This window comes from Oncorhynchus keta, chromosome 29 (assembly GCF_023373465.1).
Source record: "Oncorhynchus keta strain PuntledgeMale-10-30-2019 chromosome 29, Oket_V2, whole genome shotgun sequence".
Taxonomy (NCBI): domain Eukaryota; kingdom Metazoa; phylum Chordata; class Actinopteri; order Salmoniformes; family Salmonidae; genus Oncorhynchus; species Oncorhynchus keta.
Genome location: NC_068449.1, coordinates 44160237 through 44187834, shown reverse-complemented (window position 1 = coordinate 44187834; position 27598 = coordinate 44160237). Strand labels below are relative to the sequence as shown.

The 27598-nt window shown below is 45.4% G+C and overlaps 1 protein-coding gene across 1 annotated transcript in view; it reads right to left on the bottom strand.

The window, feature by feature from the left end:
- LOC118362951 (pericentriolar material 1 protein-like) overlaps positions 1-27598 on the bottom strand; it is a 40665-nt gene that overhangs the window by 7417 nt on the left and 5650 nt on the right. The window contains 28 exon segments of the mRNA XM_035743699.2: positions 4102-4205; positions 4545-4697; positions 4818-4953; positions 5773-5904; positions 6191-6363; positions 7038-7094; positions 7262-7426; positions 7809-8128; positions 8662-8839; positions 9918-10150; positions 10723-10868; positions 12956-13226; positions 16513-16698; positions 16884-17062; positions 17336-17515; positions 17701-17830; positions 17959-18089; positions 19077-19303; positions 19406-19569; positions 19907-19923; positions 19926-20112; positions 23534-23723; positions 24002-24281; positions 24656-24765; positions 24896-25076; positions 25419-25538; positions 26278-26448; positions 27129-27458. Of these exon segments, the coding sequence (XP_035599592.2) occupies positions 4102-4205; positions 4545-4697; positions 4818-4953; positions 5773-5904; positions 6191-6363; positions 7038-7094; positions 7262-7426; positions 7809-8128; positions 8662-8839; positions 9918-10150; positions 10723-10868; positions 12956-13226; positions 16513-16698; positions 16884-17062; positions 17336-17515; positions 17701-17830; positions 17959-18089; positions 19077-19303; positions 19406-19569; positions 19907-19923; positions 19926-20112; positions 23534-23723; positions 24002-24281; positions 24656-24765; positions 24896-25076; positions 25419-25538; positions 26278-26448; positions 27129-27458 (4851 nt within the window).

Below are 27598 nucleotides of genomic sequence, written 5' to 3'. Positions count from 1 at the left end.
CACTCCAAATGTAACATGAGTCTGCACATTTGTATTTATTAGGGATCCCCATTAGCTGCTGTCAACTCTTCCCGGGGTCCAAACGCGTAAAGGCACTTACATCACACATAAAACCAAAGATAAAACAGTAAATCATAACATTATTACACCACTACAATACAACCATACAACAATATTATAACGTACGTGTGTGTAGAGTGGGTGTGCTAGCATGTGTGTACGTATGAGTGTCTGTTCCTGAGTGTCTCTTCAGTCCCCGCTGTTCCAGAAGGTGTATTTTTATATTTTTATCTGATTCCACTGCTTGCATCCGTTACCTGATGTGGATTAGAGTTCCATGTAGTCATGGCTCTCTATAGTACTGTGTGCCTCCCATAGTCTGTTCTTGTGTGCGAGTAGTTTAAAAACGGACACCTCTTGTGCATTCAGCATGTCAACACTTCTTATGAAGTCAACCTCTCCTCCAGTTTGAGCCATGAAGATATTTACATGCATATTATTAATGTTCTCTCCATGAACATTTAAGAGCCAGCCGTGCTGCCCTGTTCTGAGCCAATTGTACATTTCTGAGGTCCCTCTTTGTGGCACCTGACCACACAACAGTAGTTGCCTGTTGGACCTGCCTTGTTGATCATGTTGTTAAGACAAAGAGAAGTCAATAATAAAGTGCTGCTCTCTTTTTATTTATTTCACCAGGTAGGCTAGTTGAGAACAAGTTCTCATTTGCAACTGCGACCTGGCCAACAAAGCAAAGCAGTTCAACACATGCAACAGAGATACACATGGAAAAAGTCTATATACAGTATGTTGAAATGAGGTAGGATAAGGGAGGTAAGGCAAAAAAAAATAGGGCATGGTGGAAAAGTAATTACAATATAGCAATTAAAACACTGGAATGGTAGATGTGCAGAAGATGAATGTGCAAGTAGAGATACTGGGGTGCAAAGGAGCAAGATGAATAGATAAATACAGTATGGGGATGAGATAGTTGGATGGGCTATGTGCAGGTGCAGTGATCTGTGAGCTGTTCTGACAGCTGGTGCTTAAAGCTAGTGAGGGGATCTCCAGCTTCAGTGATTTTTGCAGTTCGTTCCAGTCATTGGCAGCAGAGAACTGGAAGGAAAGGCAGCCAAAGGAAGAATTGGCTTAGGGGATGGCCAGCCCCATAAACTACCCACCACTGTGACCTGTATGCTCTCGTTGGCTGGCCCTCGCTTCATATTCGTCGCCAAACCCACTACATCCAGGTCATCTATAAGTTTTTGCTAGGTAAAGCTCCACCTCATCTCAGCTCACTGGTCACCATAGCAACACCCACCCGTAACACGCACTCCAGCAGGAATATTTCACTGGTCATCCCCAAAGCCAATACCTCATTTGGCAGCCTTTCCTTGCAGTTCTCTGCTGCCAATGACTGAAACTAATTACAAAAGTCACTTTAGCTGGAGACCTGTCAAATGTTTTCTGTAAGTCTTCACAAGGTTTTTACACACTGTTGCTGGTATTTTGGCCCATTCCTCCATGCAGATCTCCTCTAGAGCAGTGATGATTTGGGGCTGTTGCTGGGCAACACGGACTTTCAACTCCCTCCAAAGATTTTCTATGGGGTTGAGATCTGGAGACTGGCTAGGCCACTCCAGGACCTTGAAATGCTTCTTACGAAGGCACTCCTTCGTTGCCGGGCGGTGTGTTTGGGATCATTGTCATGCTGAAAGACTCAGCCACGTTTCATCTTCAATGCCCTTGCTGATGGAAGGAGGTTTTCACTCAAAATCTCACGATACATGGCCCCATTCATTCTTTCCTTTACACGGATCAGTCGTCCTGGCCCCTTTGCAGAAAAACAGCCCCAAAGCATGATGTTTCCACCCCCATGCTTCACAGTAGGTATGGTGTTCTTTGGATGCAACTCAGCATTCTTCGTCCTCCAAACACGACGAGTTGAGTTTTAACCAAAAGGTTATATTTTGGTTTCATCTGACCATATGACATTCTCCCAATCTTCTTCTGGATAATCCAAATGCTCTCTAGCAAACTTCACACGGGCCTGGACATGTACTGGCTTAAGCAGGGGGACACGTCTCGCACTGCAGGATTTGAGTCCCTGGCGACGTAGTGTGTTACTGATGGTAGGCTTTGTTACTTTGGTCCCAGCTCTCTGCAGGTCATTCACTAGGTCCCCCCGTGTGGTTCTGGGATTTTTGCTCACCGTTCTTGTGATCATTTTGACCCCACGGGGTGAGATCTTGCGTGGAGCCCCAGATCGAGGGAGATTATCAGTGGTCTTGTATGTCTTCCATTTCCTAATAATTGCTCCCACAGTTGATTTCTTCAAACCAAGCTACTTACCTATTGCAGATTCAGTCTTCCCAGCCTGGTGCAGGTCTACAATTTTGTTTCTGGTGTCCTTTGACAGCTCTTTGGTCTTGGCCATAGTGGAGTTTGGAGTGTGACTGTTTGAGGTTGTGGACAGGTGTCTTTTATACTGATAAAAAGTGGAGGACAGAGGAGCCTCTTAAAGAAGAAGTTACAGGTCTGTGAGAGCCAGATTTCTTGCTTGTTTGTAGGTGACCAAATACTTATTTTCTACCATAATTTTCAAATAAATTCATTAAAAATCCTACAATGTGATTTTCTGGATTTTTTTTCTCATTTTGTCTGTCATTTTTTAAGTGTACCGATGTACCGGCCTCATCTTTTTAAGTGGGAGAACTTGCACAATTGGTGGCTGACTAAATACTTTTTTGCCCCACTGTACGTACGTACATACATACATACATACATACATACATACATACATACATACAAGATATGGCAAATAGGAGTGGCAATATAGTCTGCTATTATCCTCAGTCATTTCCCAAGTTGTCAGACCCTGGTGGCTTGTCATTGTTGATAGACAACCATTTAACTTCTTCCACACCCACTTTATGGAATTCAAAATTACAACGCTTGTCTTTCCTCATTTAAATCAGTTTTTCTTGAATGTGTTGTGCCAGCAACAAACGCTGACACGTCATACCTAAGTTAGCTAATCTTGCCAATGAAAAAGTAATTGTCATTGGCAATAACAGTGGGTTTTGTGAAAAATGAGCCATCTGTTTCAATGAATGGAGCATAGTTTGCCTTTTTGCCCAACATTTCATTTAAGGTGCTCCAAAGCTTTTTACTATAATTCATCTGTGTTTCATATTATAGTTTCTTCTTTTTACCATCATTCATCTGTGTTTCATATTATAGTTTCTTCTTTTTACTATCATTCATCTGTGTTTCATATTATAGTTTCTTCTTTTTACTATCTTTCATCTGTGTTTCATATAATAGTTTCTTCTTTTTTCAGTACGTTTGTCAAATCGGTTGTGCACCCAGACTTGCCATTCCTTTTGCCTCATCCTTCTCAACCCTACCGTTTTTCAATTCCTCATCAATCCAAGGGGATTTAACACTAGTTATTTTCTTAAAAATGGGTGCATGTTCTTTTGTAATTGGAATAAGCAATTTCATAAATTCTGAATGTAAAAACAGCAACACCTCCACCATTGGCATTTCTGTATATGTTATAACCATGTATTGCTGCCACTGTATCAAAGGTGTTATCAATGTGTGTTTCAGAGATATAATATTGTTCCTTAGGCTACATATGTTAATGTGGGCTATTTTTAGCACTTCTCTGGAATGCTTGATTGTTTTCATTGATTTAATGGGAAGCTTAGCATAAGTAGACATGCTCATGTTATTTATGTTTGAGCTGATAGTGCAGGGTGAGCTATCACTACCTACTAGGGCACACCGTCTCAGTGCTAACAGTATAACTGGTTCATAGGTACATGATTTCTGCCTACAATAGCTGTAGGATCAACAGAGGCATTCAGGGCAATTAAATGGACAAATTAAGTTACTTACATTCTTACATTGTGTCTGCCAACGCTGGAGCATTAGGACAACTCTGCTACACAATGGTAGGGATTATCTGAGCTAGGCTTGGGCACATCCAGACCAGTAGCTTTCCAGGATGAGGATTGACCACCCCTAGTATAAATGAAGGACAGGAGATAAAAGGGAGACCACTATAGGGTATTGAGACGGGTCCTGGGTTCCTACCTTGAGGAAGGGGATGACTTCGGTCATTATGGCCTTAATCTGTCTGTCCAGCTGCTGGATGTCGATCTGCGGACAGTGGACATCACCTGACCAGACTCCCGCACCTTTACACACACACAGATGTATTATTATTATCTCCCATCTGAGGTGTGTGTTTTGTAAGCTGGCACCAAGAGAAATTGAAACAGCTCAGCACACCATTGCCATATCCCATTTTTCTTTACTAAGTGCGTGAGGGCGCGACTGCACACTTCAAGGACTCTACATGAGACCGCAGACAGCCAAAGTGCTTTGCACTTGGAAACACGTGTGTGGGAGTGTTCACACCCGCCGACCACAAAACCGTAGAGTGGGACGAAGCACATGGCTTTGGGGAGCAAGCGTTACGCATTTCTACCAGAGAGAGATGTAGAACAGAGAGAAGTTGAGAGAGAGATGTGTACCTTCCAGCAGCTGAGCAGCGCTAGCAGAAGAGTTAGCAGAGGCCTCAGAGGCGGTAGCAGCGGTGGTGTTGGGGCTAAACTCAGCCTTGAGCTTCATGCGCTCGTACTCTCTCATCCTGGCTAGAGCCTTGTCTAAGTGGATTACTGTGTTACCTGGCAGCACAGCATTGCAAGTGGCAGGAGAGGGGAGGGAGAGAGAGCGAGAGAACACAAGAGAAGGATATTAGAAGAGCAACGCGGGACAATAAACTCAACTCAACTAAAAAATTATACCTAAGTCATCGTTAGCGAATGGCTCCAGGTTGGAGGTGGTGGACAGGGTGCTCTCGTTGTCTACCGATTCTGCGTCGTTCCGCCTCTTACTTGGGACATGATGCTTGATGACCCGGATGTTCTTCTCCGACACATCCTGAGAGAGGTAAAAAGGGAATTCAGTCACACACACCACTCACCCATTGGGGGCTAACAAACACAATTTAGAAAGAAAAAAATCCTAAACGAGAACCCATTCATCATTCATTGTTCGAATGAGGAAGAGGGGGGAGAACAAAAGAAAAACGTTGATTCATTGCAGAGACCGCTCTGCTAAACTCCCTTGACCGATTTTGCGTCTGTTCCATCTCGGGATGCAATAGACTAAAAACAATGGGCTGTGCATCTGCCCTTGTATCCTTTTCTCCAAACATAGGGAGAAAAAAAAAAAAAAAAAAATTGGGCATCTCATTCATCACTGAGGAACAAAGGAGTGTTTTACAAAGACAAAAGGGATTGTTATAATTTAGCAAAACATCCGGGGACCTGGGCTAGAACAAAGACCTGCACAACCACACACATCTAATCTGTCCGGCAGGCAGCAACCGCAACGCTTTGCTCAGAGTGACGGATGGGCCTCAAGGCACAGACTTACTGACAACTGGAGCACTGGATTTCAAAGACGAGGGGGGGGGGGAACAAAGGAGGTAGGGGGAGAGAGAAATAGAGATGGACGGAGTGTTTAAGATGGATGAGAGTGAAATAAAAATAGATGGACAGTGTTTAAGATGGATGGCTGGAAAGAGCGAGATGTTGAGAGAAAGTGAGAGGTGTCAGGAATGAGACATGGGCAAGAGAGCTAGAGAAAAGAGCGAGAGATAGGGAAAGCTTGAGAAGAGAAAATAGGGAGTGGGAGATATGACAGGCAAGTGATTTAATGAAGAGGCAGGTGTGTGTGTAAATCCGTCTGTCTCACCCCGTCACTGGTTGCCAGGCTTTCACTGGGGGTGAGCTCTGACTGGGAGCCGGCTGCCCAGGCCACAGGGCCCAGGGTGGAGGCCTGGTCCTCGGCCGCACTCTTCTCCGTCAGGTGCCTAGTCACTATGTCCTGGAGGTCAACAGCAAAAAGACATGGTTAAACATGAGAATCCAACAGCAAGGAAGAGGGTTACAATCATGAGCTGTACATTTAGAAGAAAAAAAAAACTGGATTATATGCTCCTACGGGATTTAACAACAACATTTTGGCACCTCAAGTCTTTATCAGCAGCTCCTTGTGGCTTGAATCCATTCCTATGAGGTTTACCCATGGATTGTATGAAATACTATTTGCAGTCTCAGAGTAGGAGTGCTGGTCTAGGATCAGCAGTAAATCCTCATTCGGACATGTTTACCTGTAGGGTGTAGAGTGCTCTCTGGCGCAGGTAGTCCGTGTTGAGCAGCTGCAGCTCGTGGAAGAGCTCGATGAGGAAGTGGGGCCGCGACTCGTTCTGGGAAATGAGCGTGGCCACCTCCGAGTAGATAGTCTCCCTCAGGGCCTCGAACAGGGAGAAGTCACTGCTGGCATCTGGAGGTGTTAAAACGCAAGACAGACACTCAAGAAGATGTTGTCGCAAGTATAAGAAGCAGTCATATGTGGCAGTCTATTGGGGAGATATCTATATATATCCATCCAGTATTGCACAGGTGGCGGTGTAGTCTTTGGCTCCAGCTCTGCTGAAACATACCTTCATCAGGACCTTGATTCGCTGAATCAGATGTGTTAAAGCCTGGAAAAGCCTGCGCACCTAGTAGTTCTCTAAGAGTAATGTATCGAAGGCAATGATACTGTACAATGGAACACATTCTAACAAATTCCTAAATGTAAAAGATAAAGCAATTGCATTAAAAAAAATATATAATAATTAAAAAGCCAATCAGAATGCCAAACATATTACTCTGATTCAGAGGGGTTGGGTTAAATGCGGACACATTTCAGTTGAATACATTCAGTTGGACAACGGACTAGGTAACCCCTTTTCTCTTTCAATTGTTCGCCAAGTCCATTAGATCAAGCGAGAGACTCGAAGGTTACACTAAGGTTGGGATCTAGTTTGAGTCCGTTAAAAGTTTAACTATTACATGCATGAGGTGCTTGAATGACCGATATTACACAACAGTTGTGGGGGGAAAAAAAAAAACTTCAAATCAGTGACAATCAGTGTTAGCTGGTGCTTAGCTGTGTGCTAGGGGTGAGTTTACCTGGCGCTTCAGTGCATGCAATTCTGTTAGAGAGGAAAGGTGTTCTCCAAGCATAGGCTGTGAGGAAAATCAAAAAAGCAACGACATAAATAAACAAAAAAGTAAAACGTGGTCACATTACAAAAAGGTGAGGACATAAAACCAATTAAACTCAAATAACAATAATAATGAAACTGAAGATGTGCGTGGACATGGTGTAGTGTGACCGGGTCAAGGTTTTGTACCGGAGGAGAGGTCGTTGGGCTTGTTGCCCGTCTTGGTCTTGGTGTCCAGTTTCTCCTGGGTCAGTTTGTCTAGCAGGCTCTGGTTCTGGTCCCGCTGGCGATGGGGCTGCGGCACCCTCTTCTGGACAAAGTCGGCCGTGCTGGACACACTGTCACTCTCCACTCCTGGAGATACACAAGCAAGGAAAGAGAAACACAAAACAAATAGAGGAGAGAAAGTGTGAGATATGCAAAAATAAACATTTACACGCATCGTATGTTTAAAAAAATACCCTATTTGTGCATTCGTCTTTTGAATAGATAGTGTTGACCAAGTCGCCTTGAGCAATACTGTTTTAGTTGTGTCTCCGAAATATTGAGAGGTCTTCAAATCTCTAGTCTTATGATCTTGTAAATATATCAACAGGCTGGTGCTACAGTGGTGGTGGTTGGAGCGAATTACCTCCCGGCCTTCCTAACTGAGCTGCTGGAGAGGAAGGAAATGTCAAGTTCTAGAGAAAAAGCACTCAATATAAATCATTACAGGTCCCAGTATCCCATGTCATACCAGTGTTCTTGTGGTGTCCCTTGACCAGCCGGGTCCTCCTCTTGGAGTTGGGTGTCTTGTCGCGGGAGGCCAGGCTTGCCTGGGCAGAGGCCTTACGTCCTGCCCTGAAGGCCTTGGTGATGATGGTGGGGTCAGCCGGGTCCGGCATGCTGCTGAAGCTCTCCTGGGAGGCCTGGTCGAAGGCCTGGGGCCGGGTGTTGTTAGCCCCTCTATGGGGTAGAGGGGAGGGGGATTCAGTGATAGGAGCTGGAGGCTGGGAGACGTTGAGCCAGCCAGATTCATGGCCACGACTGCCGGTTCCTTCATTCTGCCTCTGGGGCCTGGTGGGATGGATACAGACAGAGAAAGACGGTTGGACTAAAGTAGGAAAAAATGTGTGAGTAACAGAGAACTAAGTAGCAATGAAGTATGCCTTTCATTCTTTGCCCACACACACACAGGCCTGGGAATTGCAAGGGATACTTAGGTGCCAATACGATATGTATTGCGATTCTATATGTATTGTGATTCGACACAGATTGTATTGCGATTTGATGTTCCAAACATATTGCTCACTATATGTGTCTGCTGCAGAGGGGCAAGAGGAAATTTGTTTTGATCAGTCAGGGAAATAGAAGTACTGAAAGCATGTTGGCTCACTATTTAAAAAAGACGGAGAACATGCTATAGGATGAATAAATACTGGCGTTTTGGCACAGGTACAGCCGACTAGCGCTAGCTAACGCTGCCTACATCGATTTTACAAATCGATACTTGGGAGTCAAACGTCAGTAATAATCGATACAATATCATCCAAAAATAATATCACGATATGCAACTACTTGATTTTTGCCAATCAATCACTAACACACACCTTTTGTCTACAGTGCTGAGTGGGGAGCATTGTAGGGGCGGAGGGAAGCTCAAGTACTCTGTCTTGACTGAGGTGTTGGGATCCAGCTGCTGCTGGTGGTTGTCTGGGCTGACTTGGTCACCAGCACTCTGAGGGAACTCCCCCATAGCAGAAGGGAACATGGGGTTGAAATTAAACCCTGTGGAGAAGAAAAATAAATGAAGTGAGCACACAGAGGTATATTGTGCAGGTTAAAGGTTTTTCCACCATGAATCTGGTTCTGGAGGCAAATCTGCAGCATGGTCACTAGCTGGCACAGCCACAAAGTCATACAATCTGATTTTAAACCTAACCCCACTTGCTAACCCTAATCTTAAACTAAGACTAAAAAGCTTCTAAATTGTATGAATTTTTACAAAAGACAATTTTGACTGGCTTATTTAAGGGGAAATCGTTCAGTTCTGCCTCCAGGACAAGACTGAAGACAATAAACGTCAAACTGCGCATATTGTGATCTGGAAAACACTTGGTTACAAACATATCAAATCAGGAATTTCTCCTACTATTCCAGTATGCCCTCTATTCCTCAATAACACTCATATGTGCCAGAGCTTCTCAATTTCTAAAGCTAACCTCTGAATTGAACTGGGTCAAGGTGGCAAGTATTTAAAGAAGTGTCTTCCATGACATTATTACAAAAGCAATTGATACATTTTTGCACACACAGTCCCTGAAAGAGACATTATTTGAACACTAACTATACAAAAACATTAAGAACACCTGCTTTTTCCATGACAGACTGGACTGATGAGGGGAAAGCTTCAGAGACAGGTTAAAGGATTTTTAAGCCTTGAGACATGGATTTTGTATGTGTGCCATTCAGAGGGTGAATGGGCAATAATTTAAGTGCCTTTGAACGGCGAATGGTAGTAGGTGCCAAGCACACCGGTTGGTGTCAAGAAGTGCAACGCTAATGGTTTTCAACAGTTTCCCGTGTGTCAAAAATGGTCCACCACCCAAAGGACACCCAATCAACTTGACAACTGTGGGACGCATTGGAGTTGACATGGGCGCCAGCATCCCTGTAGAACACTTGACAACTTAGAGTCCATGCCCTGACGAACTGAGGCTGTTGAGGGGGTGTTCCTAATGTTTGGTATACATTCTTGGATTTTTCATTCCTTTGAGAACTTTCACTCATGTCATAACATCAACGAGGAAGGGTCGAAAAACAATGGATGGAAGATGTATGTATAAAGGGGTGTTGGAAGGCGTACCGGAGGAGAGGGGTGTGAATCCGGCCAGGCCGGGAGGCAGGTTGAGGGCCTGGTTGACAGAGGGGGGCATGGAGGAGATGAAGGGGAGAAAGAGACTGGTGGGGGAGAAGGGGGGACAGGCACTGCCGGAGTCCTGGGACGTGGAGCCCTGGTTCTGGGCCTGCTGACCTGAGGACGAGGAGGGCGGCTGCTGTTGTTGTTGACGAAGCAGGTCGCTCAGCACCAGTTTCAGTCTGGGGACAAACGGGACAAATACAGGCAAGTCGTGTGTTAAAACCAAACCACATTCTTGTATTCACAAGTCACGTTTAAACCTGATGTCATGTTCACATATACTGCAGATAGTCATTTAACCATGATTGGCTATGCACTTAGAGCTATAAACTAATGTAGACATGACATGGGTGTGAACCTAACAAACGAAAGCTGCAATGAATAAATGTTCAACTGAATTGTAAGGTCTGCGAAACAGACACTGATCATTTCCCTCATGCCATACATTGAGCCAGTGACATTAACATATCAGTAAACTAGTAAAGTATCTGGGGATTTCAGATGAGAATTAGCTACAGTATATAGCTAAAATATGGTGCAATGTTTGTTGTACATTATCTGTGCAAATGGGTCCTGTATGGCTCAGGTGGTAGAGCATGGCGCTTGCAACGCTAGAATTGTGAGTTCGATTCCCACGGTTGGACCAGTACGAAAAAGTAAGCACACACTCTACTAAGTCGCTCTGCTAAATGACAAAAATGAAAATAAACCAATAGATTCTAGTTTATTTTTTTTTGCGTGTTTGTTCTACCTTTCGGCGTTGTTCTGCTGCCAGGCCAGCTGTGTGTAACACTGGCTGAGCTGGTGCATGACCAGGTGGACCTGGGGGGAGGACAGGTTGTTGGGCAGCGCATTGTACGGTCCTGTCAGCAGGGTCTGGAGCATGTAGGACAACATCTGGAAAGGGGGAGGGGAGAACAGGTAGGGACAAGGAAAACAGGTAGAAGAGTGAGAGATGTAGAAAGAGTGTGTGTGTGTGTGGAGAAAGAAAGTTTGAAAGAGATAGAAAGAAGAGAACAAAATGGTATTCATGAACCTGTCTGTCATTTGGTTTCCCCATAGAGGTTCTGACACCCAGTCAAATAGGATCTCAAGCAAACGGCTGATTTCTATAAAAGGAATAGCAGTGTTTGCATTTCCATCAGGTTAAGTGTCACCGTCACCGTAATATATCAATGACAATGCGGTGAAAATCCATTTAGGCACCTCTAACACAAGACTGGCATGAGTAATACATTTCTTTATTAACTTACTTTATCGACCTTAGTGAAATGTAATAGACATTGAACAGAAAGGAAAGCGAGCAGAAATGCCAAACATTATTTGGCGGTGTGCCTAAAGCCTTAGGTTGCTGCTACCTTTTCTGTAGGTTGGGTGAAACAGATGTCCTGACTCAAAATCAGATAAGCTTTGCAATAACTAACTTCAGCCGGACCCCCTCTCACACACAGAGGGGAGAGAAGGGAGCTGGTGGGGGGAAATAGTAAATCAAGGAGAGAACATCCCTCTCCAATGTTCACACAGGAATGTGCCTTTGTCTACACAGGCATTTCCCACCGAAACGCTAACACGTTCTAAAGCAAATACTGGAACAATATTTCTATCATACAACGTGGGGAATGGGCAGATGTGACCTAAAAGACCACTAATGTCATTTGGTTGTTATTTTGTGATGTCATAAAAAAAAAAAAATATCAAGGAACTACTGTAACTTGAAATGTATCAGTGATGGAAAGAGTACCCAATTGTCATACTTGAGTAAAAGGAAAAATTAATAGAAAATTACTAAAGTAAAAAGTCAACCAGTAAATACTACTTGAGGAAAAAGTCTAAAAGTATTTGGTTTAAAATATACTACTAAAATATACTTAAATTCCCTATATTAAGCAAACCAAACGGCAACATTTTCTTGTTTTGTTTTACTTACGGAGAGCCAGAGGTACATTCCAACATAATTTACAAACAAAGCATGTGTTCATGATGAACCAAGACATTTACACGTAAATACATTCATGATGACTTTACTCCAAAACGGGTGGCGGTTCGTGTGCAAAGTATATGATTATTGTGAGAGTAGTTACTAAATGTACCAAAGTATAATGTCCCCCTTCCCGTTGTAACAAGCCGCCATATTGTCAGTCCACTCGGGACCCTAATGTATTAAGTGTGTATGTTTATCCTGTGTTACCATTTAGTTAGCTAGTAAATAATTAATCTAATTTGTTTAGCACTGAATCATAAGTAAGGCTGGGGTTTTTGCAGATGCAAGAGGTTACAACTGTTCAGAATGATATGATAGAAGGTTATCATTAATACGTTGACCGTTTATGAATGTGATTGGTAAAGACCCTTAAAGTTTAATTCGGGAGATGGTAACTCTTTCAAGAACCGCTCTCTTGGTGCCCCAATTCCTAATGAGTTAATTGTTAATGAGAATTTAAATTGGGTAACAATTAAACAGTTATTTGATTAGATAAATAACAGTCATCAGATTAATGAAAGTAAAGTCACGACACAGACCAGGCGTGAATACACAATATTCAGAATATTTGAAATACTTGAGGTGTACTTTATTTGGCTTAGCTGGTCGTGTACAATGGAAACAAACTCCTCATGTCAGGCAAGCTAAATGAACCTCAAATACCTCCTTTGGTTCGGTGAATTCAGACATGGTTCGATACGTATTCCAAACATTTGAAATACTTGGAGGCACTTAATTTAGCTTGGAAGGTACAAAGAAAACAATGAAATAGTCTGAATTGCACGCAAATCCCTCATGCCAGACAAGCTAAAATCAATACATTCCAAAAGGTTGACATGCGAGGTACCCTTGATATAGCTTCACTTGTCAGGTACATAGAAATCAAACTCCTCATGCCAGCTTGCCTCATACCTGACAAGCTAAATCAGGCACGCCTCAACCATGTCAAATGTTTTAGATAAGCCTATGTATTGGTGTGAGGTGACTGAACTGCTATACCAACCTGCTGGTCCTGCAGTAGGGTCTGACACATGCTGGTGCTGAAGTCCAGCTGCCTCTGTAGTGTGCCCACCTGCTCCTGCCAGTGGTGTGATGCTAACGCAGACCCAGTGCCAGAACCCTCCTTGAAGGACAACTCAGCCGCCCAACGCAGGTTCTCCTGGCGCCTCGCACCCGCAATGCCGCCATGGGCTTGGGACTGTTGTTGTTGTTTGGCTCGAGAGGGTCGTCCACTAGCTACAGATGCAAATTGTTGTGGCGGCTTCAGAACGTTGCTGGAGAAAGAAGGGGGAGAGTGATATTTGTATTATTGGGTGTCCAACGAGTTGTGGGTGCTGCTGTGAATGGCCCAATTTTCCCTCAGAACTTTCATGATGCCAAGATTTATTAGTCTTATAAAAACAGGCTACGTATGGTCAACATCATCCAACAAAGTGCTTACTTGCAGGTTCCTTCTCAACAATAAGAAAATACCAACCAAGTAAATGGAAGAACAATACCGTATGTAACCGTATATCAATAGAAACCTATGGGGTGGAACAAAAGCCTGCACACCCAGTATCTCTATAGGACTGGAGTTGGGTTAGATTAACCCTAACCCCTCATAACTACTACAATTGATTAATCAAATAAAATATTATTTGTCACATGCGCCGAATACAACAGGTACAATGAAATTACTTAGTTACAAGCCCTTCACCAACATTGCAGAAAAGAAAAGAAAAAAGCAGTAAATAAGAATAGCGGGGCAATATACAGGGGGTACCAGAACAGAGTCAGTATGCGGGGGCACCGGTGTCGAGGTAATTGAGTTAATATATACAAGTAGGTAGAGTTATTAAAGTGACTATGCATAGATAATAAGAGTGTAGCAGCAGTGTAGAAGAGGGGGGGCAATGCAAATAGTCTGGGTAGCCATTTGATTAACTGTTCAGGAGTCTTATGGCTTGGGGGGTAGAAGCCTCTTGGACCTATAGACGTCATGGATGGCAGGAAGCTTGGCCCCGGTGATATACTGGGCCGTTCGCACTACCCTCTGTAGTGCCTTGCGGTCGGAGGCCGAGCAGTTACCATACCAGGCAGTGATGCAACCTGTCCGGATGCTCTCAATGGTGCATCTGTAGAACTCTGAGGATCTGAGGACCCATGCCAAATCTCCTGAGGGGGAATAGGTTTTGTCGTGCCCTCTTCACGACTGTCTTGGTGTGCTTGGAGCATGTTAGTTTGTTGGTGATGGGGATGCCAAGAAACTTGAAGCTCTCAAACTGCAGCCCTGTCGACGGGAATGTGGGCGTGCTCGGTCCTCCTTTTCCTGTAGTCCACAATCATCTCCTTTGTCTTGATCACGTTGAGGGAGAGGTTGTTGTCCTTGTACCACACGGTCAGGTCTCTGACCTCCTCCCTATAGGCTGTCTCATCATTGTCGGTGATTAGGCTAACCACTGTTGTGTCATCAGCAAACTTAATGGTGTTGTAGTCATGCCTGGCCGTGCTGTCACGTTTGAACAGGGAGTACAGGAGGGGACTGAGCACACACCCGAGGGGCACCCATTTTGAGGATCAGCGTGGTGGATGTGTTGTTAACAACCATTATCACCTGGGTGTGGCCCATCAGGAGGTCCAGCTTTGAGGGCACTCTGGTGTTAAACGCTGAGCTGTAGTCAATGAATAGCATTCTCACATAAGTGTTATTTTTGTCCAGGTGGGAAAGGGCAGTGTGGCGTGCAATAGAGATCTGCGGATTGGAGTGAGTCTAGGGTTTCTGGAATAATGGTGTTGATGTGAATTATGACCAGCCTTTCAAAGCATTTCATGGCTACAGATGTGAGTGCTACGGGTCAGTAGTCATTTAGGAAGGTTACCTTCGTGTTCTTGGGCACAGGGACTATGGTGGTCTCCTTAAAACATGTTGGTTTTACTCAGACAGGGACAGGTTGAAAATGTCAGAGAAAACAATTGCCAGCTCATCAGCACAATGCTCACAGTACACGTCCTGGTAATCAGTCTGGCCCTGCGGTCTTGTGAATGTCCACCTGTTTAAAGGTCTTACTCACAGCTGATGCTCTCATACATGTTTTCAGTGTTACTTGCCTCGAAGCGAGCAAAGAAATTATTTAGCTCATCTGGTAGGCTTGTGTCACTGAGCAGCTCTCGGCTGTGCTTCCTTTTGTAGGCTGTAATAGTTTGTAAGCCCTGCCACATCCGACGAGCATCGGAGCAGTACAATTTGCTCTTAGTCCTGTATTGACGCTTTACCTGTTTGATGGTTCGTCAGAGGGCATAGCAGGATTTCTTATAAGCTTCCGGGTTAGAGTCCCGGTTCTTGAAAGCAGCAGATCTATCCTTTAGCTTAGTGCGAATATTGCCTGTAATCCATGGCTTCTGGTTGGGGTATGTATGTATCGTCACCGTGGGGACGACGTCCTTGATGCACTTATTGATAAAGCCAGTAACTGATGTGGTGTACTCCTCAATGCCATCTGTAGAATCCCGGAACATATTCCAGTCTGCGCTAGCTAAACAGTCCTGTAGTTCAGCATCTGCTTCATCTGACCAATTTTTTTATAGAGTAACTGGTGCTTCCTGAGTTAAATTTTAGCTTGTAAGCAGGAGGGTAGAATTATGGTCAGATTTGCCAAATTGAGGTGCGAGGGAGAGCTTTGTATGCCTCTGTGTGGAGTAAAGGTGGTCTAGAATGTTTTTCCCCTCTGGTTGCACATTTTACATGCTGATAGAAATTAGGGAAAACTGATTTAAGTTTCCCTGCATTAAAGTCCCCGGCCACTAGGAGTGCATCCTCTGGATGAGCGTTTTCCTGTTTGCTTATGGTGGTGTACAGCTCATTGAGTGCGGTTTTAGTGCCAACATCGGTCTGTGGTGGTATGTAGACAGCTATGAAAAATACAGATGAAAACTCTCTAGGTAGATAGTGTGATCTACAGCTTATCATGAGATACTCAAGCGAGCAAAACCTTCCTTAGATATCATGCACCAGCTGTTGTTTACATATATGCATAGGCCCCCGCCCCGTGTCTTACTGCTTACGGCTGCTGTTCTATCCTGCCGATAGTGTATAACCCGCCAGCTGTATGTTCTTAATGTAGTCGTTCAGCCACGACTTCGTGAAACACAAGACATTAAAGATTATAATGTTGAAAAGGTCTGTAGCGTCGGAACAGTTAGGTCTACAAAACTACCCTGACTATGGAAAGATGCGACTCTTACGATGGGTTTCTCCATTTTGCTATACAAGTGTCACGGGACTCGTCTGAAGGTAACCCATGCAAACAAATAGAAGTATGGAGGTAGTTTAGTAGCAACAAAAATAAGGGGTTAAATATGTGTCCAAAAATAACAAAAACATTTCCTGATCCTTCTTAAAAATCTCCTAACTGTATATCTTTTTTTATTACCCAAAGTAGTCCTAAAATTCTAAATCAAATAGCTAAATGAGCCATGGTATGACCATCTTAAAACAATTCCATATGTAACCTCCCACGTGTTTAGACTATTGTGCCCTGTATCTTTATCCTTGGGTATCCTTGTATGAATTTCACAGACCTGCCCAGTGTCTTCCTATTGCTGTAGGATCTCTGCTTCCTAGTGGAGTAGAGATGCAGGTCATCACTGGAGCTGGACTCTGCTCCGTCCTCTTCTTCCTCCTCCTCCTCCTCAGCACCCATCTCAGAGGGGTAGCCGTCCTCGTCTAGCTGACAGGGGGTGGAGCCGCCCCACGTGGCCATGGTCCTGAGGAGGAGGGAAACAAGTCAATTCAGGCCCCACTCAGAGACTAAACCGATCTCTCAAGGCACGTCATGCAGATATGAAAGCACACAATGGCTAAAAGCGTCATTCTACTTGTATCTGCAACATTCAGAATATTTCACATCATGGAACTCTCCCAGATTATTTAGGGGTAACGCTTCGCCCACCTCTCGTCCCTGCTAAGTGGCTGTGAGGCGGCGTGTCCCTCTGGGTCCTCCATCTTGTAGGGGGAGTCGCTGAGGCCGCTCCTCCTCTGGTGCTCGGCCATCAGGGATTCCAGGTGCTTCCTCCGCTGGCGCAGCTCCTCCCGCAGGATCTGGTGGCGCCGCATCTCACACCACAGCTGCTGGAGAACCACGAAGGTAAATGAGCCGTGTCATTTTCATGGTTACATCAGCAAAATAACCCACACTACTATACAGCTCCCTGACATCCAGCCATGGCTAACTCGGTTACGCTAACCATTACCAGTTAACCCTCAAGAAAAGCCTTGCACTGAGCGGGTGATACAAGTGTTCCATTTGATTTTGGCAAGCAAGCACTTTAAGTCTGTGGGATGAGCATACTATCCTTGATGTTACAGTAAACTGACCCTGTCAAATCAAAATAACGAACCCACCTCGTTGTCGGTGACAGAGGCATTAGTAGCGGCCTGGGCTGTGGGTTTGAGCACAGCGGTGGCAGCAGGGGAAGCGTTGGCTTTGGGGGCTGCAGCCGGAGCAGGGGCCGGGGTGGAAGTTGCAGCTGGGGGCTTCCTCATCAGAGCCTGTTGGCTCACTGTGCTGCTGGACACTGACGACTGGAGAGAAGATGGGAGGGAGAGTGTGTGTGAGAGGTTGCCTCAAATAATACCCCATTACCAATATAGAACACTACGGTTAAGAGGGGTCAGAAAGAAGTTCTGACTCCAAAGCCTTTCAACACAATCAATCAGGAAATGGTGGTGTGTGCTCAGTTCTCAGTGTCTGTGCGTGCACGTGTTACCTGCAGATCGGGGCAGGCCCACTGCAGGTCCTGGATCTTGTCCTGGATCTCCATCAGCCGCTGGCGTTCCTCGTGAAGCTGCTGCAACTCCTGCTGCTGCTGACAAAGCTTCTCCTCATACAGCTTCTCCCTGAGACACATACAAAATATTTTAGATTCACAAACAGAATCACCAGCTGTGTAATTCACATGCTTAAAAGCACTCACTTAGATATAGACACGGGTACTTTCATACACTTATTATGGTTAGTCTCCTACCTGGCCTTGTCTGTGAGGGTGAGGTCTCTGGGGCTCTTGCCTGTGGAGGAGGAGCCAGCAGCAGCACTTCTGGTGTTGTTGGGCTGCTGGTGGAGACCCTCGTCGGCTGTGGTGGCATCTGTATCGTCACTCTGGGAGGCAGGAAGTCACACGGTTACTATTCCATAAAGCTATCGCCCATAAATGACTCAAATTCCAGCTCTATTTTCTTGGACTGCAAAAGGGTCCTCTTCCACTCTGAACTGTCTAGACCACTCAGCTGCACCATGGTCATTTTAGATTTTATAGCATGTGTTCTATTTTGTATTATTGGCTTATATGTGTGTGTGGATATGTTTCTACTCCATTTTCTGCTTTTGCATATTTTTTTTACACTGAATGTTATCAGATCTTCAAACAAAACCTAAAATGAGATAGAGAACAAATAACAATGACATACTAATTTAATTTATTTCATAAACAAAGTTATCAAACACCCAATGCCTGTGTGAAAAAGTTACTGTCCCCTTGCACTCAATAACAGGTTGTGCCACCTTCAGCTGCAAAGACTGCAACCAAACGCTTCCTGCAGTCGAGCAGTCTCACATCACTGTGGACGAATTCTGGCACACTCTTCCATGCAGAACTGCTTTAACTTAGCAACATTTGTGGGTTTTCAAGCATGAACTGCTCTTTTCAAGTCCTGCACTTCAGCTTCCAGAAAGAGGGCCTGACAGTTCCCTATAGAATTCTCTGATACAGAACAGAATTCATGGTTCCTTCCATTAAGGCAAGTCATCCAGTTCTTGAGGCTGCAAAGTATTCCTAAACCATCACACTACCACCACCATGCTTGACCGATGGTATACGGTTCTTACTTTGGAATGCAATGTTTGGTTTGCGCCAGGAATAAATGGGACCCATATCATCCAAAAAGTTATACTTCTGAATCATCTGCCCATAGAACATTCTTCCAAGAGTCTTGATGATCATCCAGGTGCTTTTTGGCAAACTTGAGTCAACTTTTTGGATGAGATTGGTCCCATTATTGACTTGCTCTATGGGGCCTACAATTTATTTCAGATTCTATCTCTCTCTCTCATATGCTATGTTTCTCTGTTTCTAGTCAGTCCTCTCACCTGCACCATGGCCACCAGCTCCTGGAGCTGCCGTAGTTTCTGCTTGGCGGTCTGCAGCCGGTGGACTTTGTGGGCGAAGTCCGCGTCCTCGTTCTCCAGGCTGCTCCTTCTGCTCGACCCCGAGCCATCGCTGTCTCGGGCCCCGGCCCCCCGCACCTCTTCATCCTCCAGGGCATCGTCATCATCGTCATCCTTGACCTGGTTGTAGGGGCGGTTGTACTGGCACTCTGGTGGAGACAGAAACAATGAGGGTTAGTGAGATGAGTGGATTGTGTGTGTGTGTGTGTATACAGGTTGCACACATGTAATATGTGTATGTGTCACGCTACCTATGGCTGATGGGATGTTGAGGCTGCGGAGGTTGGCTGCTGCAGAGCGGTTGTTGATCTCACACTCGTTGAGCCTCCCGTCAACGTGGTTGTTGGTGCTGCCGCCTCCTCGGCCGTTGGTCAGACTGTTCATTTCTGTCCAGTTCCCAGAATGCTGTGGGTTTCTGACCAGGGGAAAGAAAGATGGAGAAAAGGGGTCAGGTCTCAATTTCACTCCCCGGCGTGATTTGCCCTTGGGAATTATATTATCTAAACCTTTAACATTTCTTATCCAGGAAAGTTATGGAGAACAAACTATATTTTAAATTAACCTGGTAATTTGGGGTACATGAAAGGAACAGATATGCTTGGCTCGAAACTAACCAGTTACTGTCCGTGGTTGCCGGTTCGAATCCCAGGTCTGTGATGCTTAGAATCAGAATTGGACATGGTCCACTAATAAACAGATCTAATGAGAAATAATAACGACTGCACCCTACTCCGTCCGTGTCCTTCAAGTACCTGATGTTGGTGATGGGGGCCGGCGGTTCTCCTGCTCCGAGTCGAACATGGTCTCCAGCATGGAGCCATCCTCCTCAGTCTCCTCCTCCTCCTCTTCCTCCTTCACGTTCTCGTTGACTGTGTCCACCATCATGTCTGACGTCTGCTCGTAGTACTGCACCAGCTCACGCAGCTCGTTCAGACGCTTGTGCACCTCCTTCAGCTTGCTGTGGTGGGGGGGTGGGGGGGGAGAGAGAGACTTAGGCCTGATTCCGTTTTAAAATGTCTCCAAATCAAGGACTTAAAAGCACCGTAAGTGAGACCTCAAGCAGTCTTCCTTTTGAGTCACATTTCAGAGTGTGGAGGAATGAATGGGGAGACATGGAATGGGGGAAAGAGACTAAGGTTGATACATGGACAACTGATTCAATGAAGGAGAGACACTTGACTAATTGGATCTATTGTTCATTCACCAGACGAATGAATGAATAAGAGGGATAAGGGTGATGGATGGTAGAGCTTGTCTGAAGGAACAGTACAGCATGGATCTTCAGCTGCCGGTACCAGAGAGATACAAAGGGTGCATGCTAATAGACTGAGTTGGTTCCCTCTACTTATCTCCTTTGCTTCATCGGAAGTGGGTTGTATTCATTAAGTCCAGGTAGTCCCAATAGAAAATTGAACACTGGTCACTGGAATAATGTTTACACACCGTTTTAATCATTCCATATATTGCATTTGAGTCAATGCATCCTATTCAACTATTGCTGAACATATACTATTCTATAGACACACTAAATATTCTATCCACAAACTCAGCAAAAAAAACTAAACGTCCCCTTTTCAGGACCATGTCTTTCAAAGATAATTCGTAAAAATCCAAACATTGTAAAGGGTTTAAACACTGTTTCCCATGCTTGTTCAATGAACCATAAACAATTAATGGACATGCACCTGTGGAACGGTCGTTAAGACACTAACAGCTTAGACGGTAGGCAATTAAGGTCAGTTATGAAAACGTAGGACACTAAAAAGAGGCCTTTCTACTGACTCTGAAAAACACCAAAAGAAAGATGCCCAGGGTCCCTGCTCATCTGCGTGAACGTGCCTTAGGCATGTTGCAAGGGGGCATGAGGACTGCAGATGTGGCCAAGGCAATAAATTGCAATGTCCGTACTGTGAGACGCTTAAGACAGCACTACAGAGAGACAGGATGGACAGCTGATCGTTCTCGCAGTGACAGACCATGTGTACTAACACCTGCACAGGATCGGTACATCTGAACATCAGACCTGCGGGACAGGTACAGGACAGCAAAAACAACTGCCCGAGTTACACCAGGAACGCACAATCCCTCCATGTTCTGCCATGGCCAGCGAAGTGCCCGGATCTCAATCCCATTGAGCATGTCTGGTACCTGCTGGATTGGAGGGTGAGGGCTAGGGCCATTCCCCCCCAGAAATGTCCGGGAACTTGCAGGTGCCTTGGTGGAAGAGTGGGGTAACATCTCACAGCAACAACTGGCGCATCTGGTGCAGTCCATGAGGAGATGCACTGCAGTACTTAATGCAGCTCGTGGCCGCACCAAATACTGACTTATTTTTGATTTTGACCCTCCCCCCTTTGTTCAGGGACACATTATTCCATTTCTGTTAGTCACATGTCTGTGGAACATGTTCAGTTTATGTCTCAGTTGTTGAATCTTGTTATGTCCATACAAATATTTACACATGTTAAATTGGCTGAAAATAAACACAGTTGACAGTGAGGACTTTTATTTGGCTGAGTTTACTATCCATGTCTATACATCCCATCCAGTGCATTCGGAAAGTATTCAGACCACTTGACTTGTTCCACATTTTGATCAATTACAGCCTTAGTGTAAAATGTACTAAATACAAAAATGTACTCAAACACACAATAACCCATAATGACAGAGAAAACACAAATACCTTATTTACATAAGTATTCAGACATTTTGCTATGACTCAAAATTGAGTTCAGGTGCATCCTGTTTACATTGATCATCCTTGAGATGTTTCAACAACTTGGGAGTCCACCGGTTGTAAATTCAATTGATTGGACATGATTTGGAAAGGCACACACCGGTCTATGTAAGGTCCCACAGTCGACAGTGCATGTCAGAGCAAAAACAAGCCATGAGGTCGAAGGAATTGTCTGTAGAGCTCCGAGACAGGATTACGTCGAGGCCCAGTTCTGGGGAAAGGGTACCAAAAAATGTCTGCAGCATTGAAGGTCCCCATGAACACAGTGGCCATCATTCCTAAATGGAATAAGATGTAAACCATCAAGACTCTTCCTAAAGCTGGCCGCTCGGCTAAACTGAGCAATCGGGGCAGAAGGGCCTTGGTCAGGGAGGTGACCAAGAACCCAATGGTTATTCTGAAAAAGCTCCAGAGTTCCTCTGAGGAGATGGGAGAACATTTCAGAAGGACAACCATCTTGGCAGCAATCCACCAATCAGGCCTTTATGGTTGAGTGGCCAGACAGAAGCCGCAACTCAGTAAAAGGAACACGACAGCCGCTTGGAGTACACACAAAATGCACCTCAAGGACTGACTATGAGAAACAAACTTCTCTAGTCTGATGAAACCAAGATTCAACTCTTTGGCCTGAAAGCCAAGCGTCACATCTGGATGAAACATGGCACCATCCCTATGGAGAAGCATGGTGGGTGGCAGCATCATGTTTTGGGGATGTTTTTCAGCGGCAGGGACTGGGGGACTAGTCAGGGTTGAGGGAAAGATTAACGGAGCAAAGCACAGAGCGATCCTTGATGAAAACCTGCTCCAGAGCACACAGGACCTCGGACTGGGGTGAACGTTCACCTTTCAACAGGACAACGACCCTAAGCACACAGCCAAGACAACGCAGGAGTGGCTTCAGGACAAGTCCCTGAATGTTCTTGAGTTGCCCAGCCAATGCCCAGACTTTAACCCGCTCCAACATCTCTGGCAAGACCTGAAAATAGCTGTGCAGAGACGCTCCCAATCCAATCTGACAGAGCTTGAAAAGATCTGCCGAGAAGAACAGGTGTGCTAAGCTTGAAGCATCATACCGAAGCAGACTTGAGGCTGTAATGGCTGCCAAAGGTGCTTCAACTAAGTACTGAGTAAAGGGTCTGAATATGATATTTCTCTTTATTTTTAATACATTTGCAAAAATGTTTTTTTTTATATATTTTTTTTACGTTTTTCCTTTGTAATGATGGGGTGTGTAGATTGATGAGGGGAAAAACTAGTTAACCCCTTTTAGTAAGGCAAAATGTGGGAAAAGTCAAAGGGTCTGAACACTTCCGAATGCACACTGTATACATACATATTCATACGTCGGACTCAGACATTGCTCGCCCTAATATTTCTTAATTCCATTCTTTTAGAGATGTGTGTATTGTTTGGCATTTTTAGATATTACTGCAATGTTTGAGCTAGGAACACAAGCATGTCGCTACATTTCGCTACACCCGCAATAACATCTGCTAAATATGAGTATGCAACCAATAAAATGTGATTTGGGCAAGTACAGGAAGTCCCTCTGCATTTCAGTCAGTTTTCTACCATTTGGCTCCTTATGAATACAACTGTTGTGTGATGTGCACCAATTGTAATAATTGTTGAAGTTTAGTACCGGAGTTTGTCTGCTGGAGCGTCCTCATGCTGGGGTTGCTGGGTGTGTGTGGAGGGATGGTAGGTGGAGGGATCCCGTCTCATGGCTGTGGCCCCGTTGGGCTCCCGGTACAGGGCAGAGGGGCGGTCCGAGGGGCCCGCACCCAGAGCCAGTCTATGCTGAGAGGACAGGGACACACTGCCACCGCGACCTGACAGAACACACATTACTCACACATGCACGGCAGCAAACTTACAAGCTTCTATCATATGCACCAGGCTTCCACCGCAAAGAACGTAAGATGGGAGCTGCGCAAAAAAAATACAAATAAATAAATACAAGTTTGTCATCATTAAAGGCAATGTTTTGCAGGAAATGGCATTTGTAGGCTTTAAACAAGCAAGAATCTCGCAAAAACAAAAATATCCATGCCCCCCCCGACAGTGTTATCCTACTCCTAGTCAGTTACCGAGACAAACCATAACTTACAGGAGTTGTTGTTGAGGGTCTGGTCACGGAGTGAGTGCAGCTCCTGCAGGATCTTGTCCATGGTCTGCTTCTTGTCCTGCAGCTCCTGCAACTTGGTCAGCTTGGCGCTCGCCGCCGACGTCGGAGTGATGGAGGTCAGGGAAGTGAGAGGGCTGGGATGGAGGAAGGACGAGGCAGAGCGGGAAGGAGGGGAAGGCTGGGAGGAGCGAGAGCGGCAGACTTCCCGGGAGAGGGAGAGGCTCGCGGCTTGTCTGCGGTTGTCTGGGACTGCTGCCTTGGTCTGAGGAAGGAAAGGCACACAGGATGTTAGTAGGTGTTAGTAGTTGACCAAACATTCAACTCATCATTTATTACTTTGATGGGTAGCACTTTACATTACCACACAGGATAAAGTGGTAATAACATGGAAACAAGTTCTAATTACTCAACATGAAGACTTCATTTTGCCCAGTTATCCCTTCATTTAAATGTAAGCATTATAGTTACAGGGTTATACACCACGTCTGTAATAGAGGGGTAAACAATACCATGTTATTATAACTTTTGACGTTTGCCAGGATTGTATTCATTAGGCATCAGGCAGAAGAAAGCGTTAATACTTTTGACTATGGTGTGCCCTAATTAATACGACCCAGTATTCTATGATGCTGGTACCTGGGAGTCCTGCAGCTGGTTGTGGAAGCGTTGAATGAGGTCGTTCAGCTCATCGTTCAGCTCCGAGGTGATGCTCAGCCCTGACACACTGCCTGTGGTCTCTGTCGGCACTGAAACACACACCAAATGAAATAAGGTTACGTGTGTGTGTAGCTACCAGCTCTGCATGTGCGCTTATGTGTCCAGTGTGCGTTGACTCCTCTGCATACGCGCTCTCTTTCTATGTGGCCCGTGTCTCACCGGTGTCAGCCATGGTTTGTGTGGCTTGCTGGGAGCTGTGCTGCATGGTCAGTAGTGCTGCCTGGCGGCCCTGTAGAGCCCTGAGCTGCTCCTGCTGCTCCAGCATCTTCTTCAGGAGCTCATGCTGCTTCTTCAAGTTCTCCAGCTCCTCCTTCTGGTCACTGCGGCCTGCAATGCGGCCCTGTTGGAGACACGCACATAAGAAATCGCCAGCACAAGCAGAACTGGTTGTGCCTCAGATGCTGACAGTGCAGACTTCCTGGTGTTACACCGGCAAAGGAAGGGATGGAGAGAAGGAGGGATGGAGTGGGATGAGAGGGAGGGATGGCAGCAATACAATTAGCCTTGGTCTACTTGGGTGACGAATTCTAGAAGAAGTGTCTTACTATCTGGTAGAGATTGTAATGCGTATCCCTATGCACATATCAGTTTCTCGTTTGTGACCAATCCAAAACTCCTCTATAAAACAAAAAACTAGCAGGGGGGGAGGTTGGTTGTCAGAACTAGAGGAAGGGCTACTTACGGTGGCATTGGAGGCGTCCGAGGAGCGCACCTCCATGTTCAGGGTGGTGCTCTCTGGCAACGAGCCTGAACCCAAGGCCGAGTCCAGTGTTCCCGCCTCGTCCTCCTCATTCTCCCTCGCCTACAGAAGAGGCAGCGGTCAGTAAAATATTAGGCACGGACTGCAAGCACGGTCACCCTCTTCGGCCCGAACTATGGTACCATTGACACGGAGGGTGTAGTGGCTATGGGAACACGGGTCTTCAACAATTTCCTTCCCTTTCTCCACCCCACTTTCAATGTAATACTTGAACAGTGGTTGGTGAAAAAGTTGGTATACAACAATGGAAATAGTCATAACTACTCGCACATAAATGCCGGAGGGGGGTAACCTATGTAATATTGATAGCAAGATGCGCTGACAGCAAGATCAAATGACACGTGCCATCCAGCAGTTCAGAAGCAATGTGTGTCATGTCCTAGATTTGTCTGCCAAATGGAACAAGATACACGACTGTCTTGCCGGCGTTTCAGACGCCTTGGCATTAAAAATACATGACCAGGGTGCAGTGAAAAGTTCCCAAGCACAACACCTTGAACTATCAACAGCAATGTGAGAAAAAAAGCAGTGGACTGCAGGCTTCTTTAACAGGGAAAAGCCCAAGGCTGCCGTAGCTTGTTTTTACTATAAATACCATAGAGTGAATTCAAACTAAAAGTCTCTCGAAAGCAGCCACTTTCATCCTCAAATGACAGAAGGATGGAAAGAGAAAAATAAAGACATACAGATCAAGCCAAAGAGAGAGAAAGGAGAAAAACAGATAGAGAGACAGTGAGAAAGCCAGTGAGAAAGCCTCGATAAGCCAGCGTACTGTACTGACCAGCATCTTCTGCAGGAAGCGGAGGTAGGACTTCTCCTGCTCCTTGAGGTGGGCGATGAGGTGGGTGAGGCGCTCCACGTTGGCCGGGATGTCGTTCTTCTCCACCAGGTCATCCCTCATGGAGCTGGCTTTGCCGATATACTCCCGGATCTGAACCAACTTGCTCACCACCTGATAGGGACACCAGAGAGTGTAAGGGTGTGTGAGAGACAGGGTGTGTGAGAGTGTGTGAGAGTGTGTATAAGATAGTGGCACAGCAGAGAGAAAGCATGTGTGCATGCATGTCTGTGAGTGTAAATGATAGAGAGAGCGAGACAGAGAAATGGTGTGTGAGAACGCGGATACCAGTCCGCTCACTGCAGACAGAGCTAAACGAGGGCAGAACTCACTTGGGAACCTGCGGTGGTGGCATATTTTTAAATTGCCCTAAATAAGCACTGGTTTCATCATCATCTTGCCTGCCTAGTCTCCCATCTTTGTTCTACCATTTATTTTCTTACAAGATCGAGAGCACAGCATGCCATGTGACGGTTTGCAGACAGTACAATCAGTTCAGCGCAAGCACAGACTTGAGTGGTGAAAATGATGTTCCAAGGTATGCTATTTATAGATTTGTCCAAAATGGGTTAGTGAGTAAGTTTTTCCTCTATGTACCCACAACTAAACTAACTTTATTGTAAGCATGTCCTGTGTTTGTTCTATTTAAATTAAGTATTGAAACTACAAACTTCAATCATTTGCATTGTGCAATAAGTGGCTGATCAAACAAAACAGACTACATACAGAGAGTATAAAATGCAAGTGCTGAAAAGCCCTAATCCAGTAAACCCAAGTGCTTAGACGTTACCTACCTGGCTACTGTCGATGCTGAGCTCTCCTCTCCCGTCCTCCCTAGAGTGAAGGAGCCCTCTCTCGGCCCTTCTACCTAGCCTGGGGGTGTCATTGCTGGGCAGGGAGGGGGTGAACGCTTCCCTGAGACCAAGACCCAGGCCAGGGCTCTGTTTCTTGGCTGTGGCGGCGACAGAGGGGGTTGTGGGGGCCGAGGCCGAGGGCGCCTCCCGGCTCTTGTTGGTGTTGACGTGCAGCGGCAGGAATTTGAAGGGCTTTTTGTTTTCCGCCGCCAGCTCTCGCTGATTGTTGGCTGCTGTGACACGACCCTGGGAGTCGCTGCCCACGCTCCTCTGAGAAAAGAGAGAGCGAGGGATGTGTCATAACCTGGCTTCCAGTCTAAATTACAGTACTCTGAAACAGAACAATGCAGCAGAACCGCTGCGATATAAAAAGCTGGAAAGAAGGTCCTTTGGAACATTGAATAGTTTAA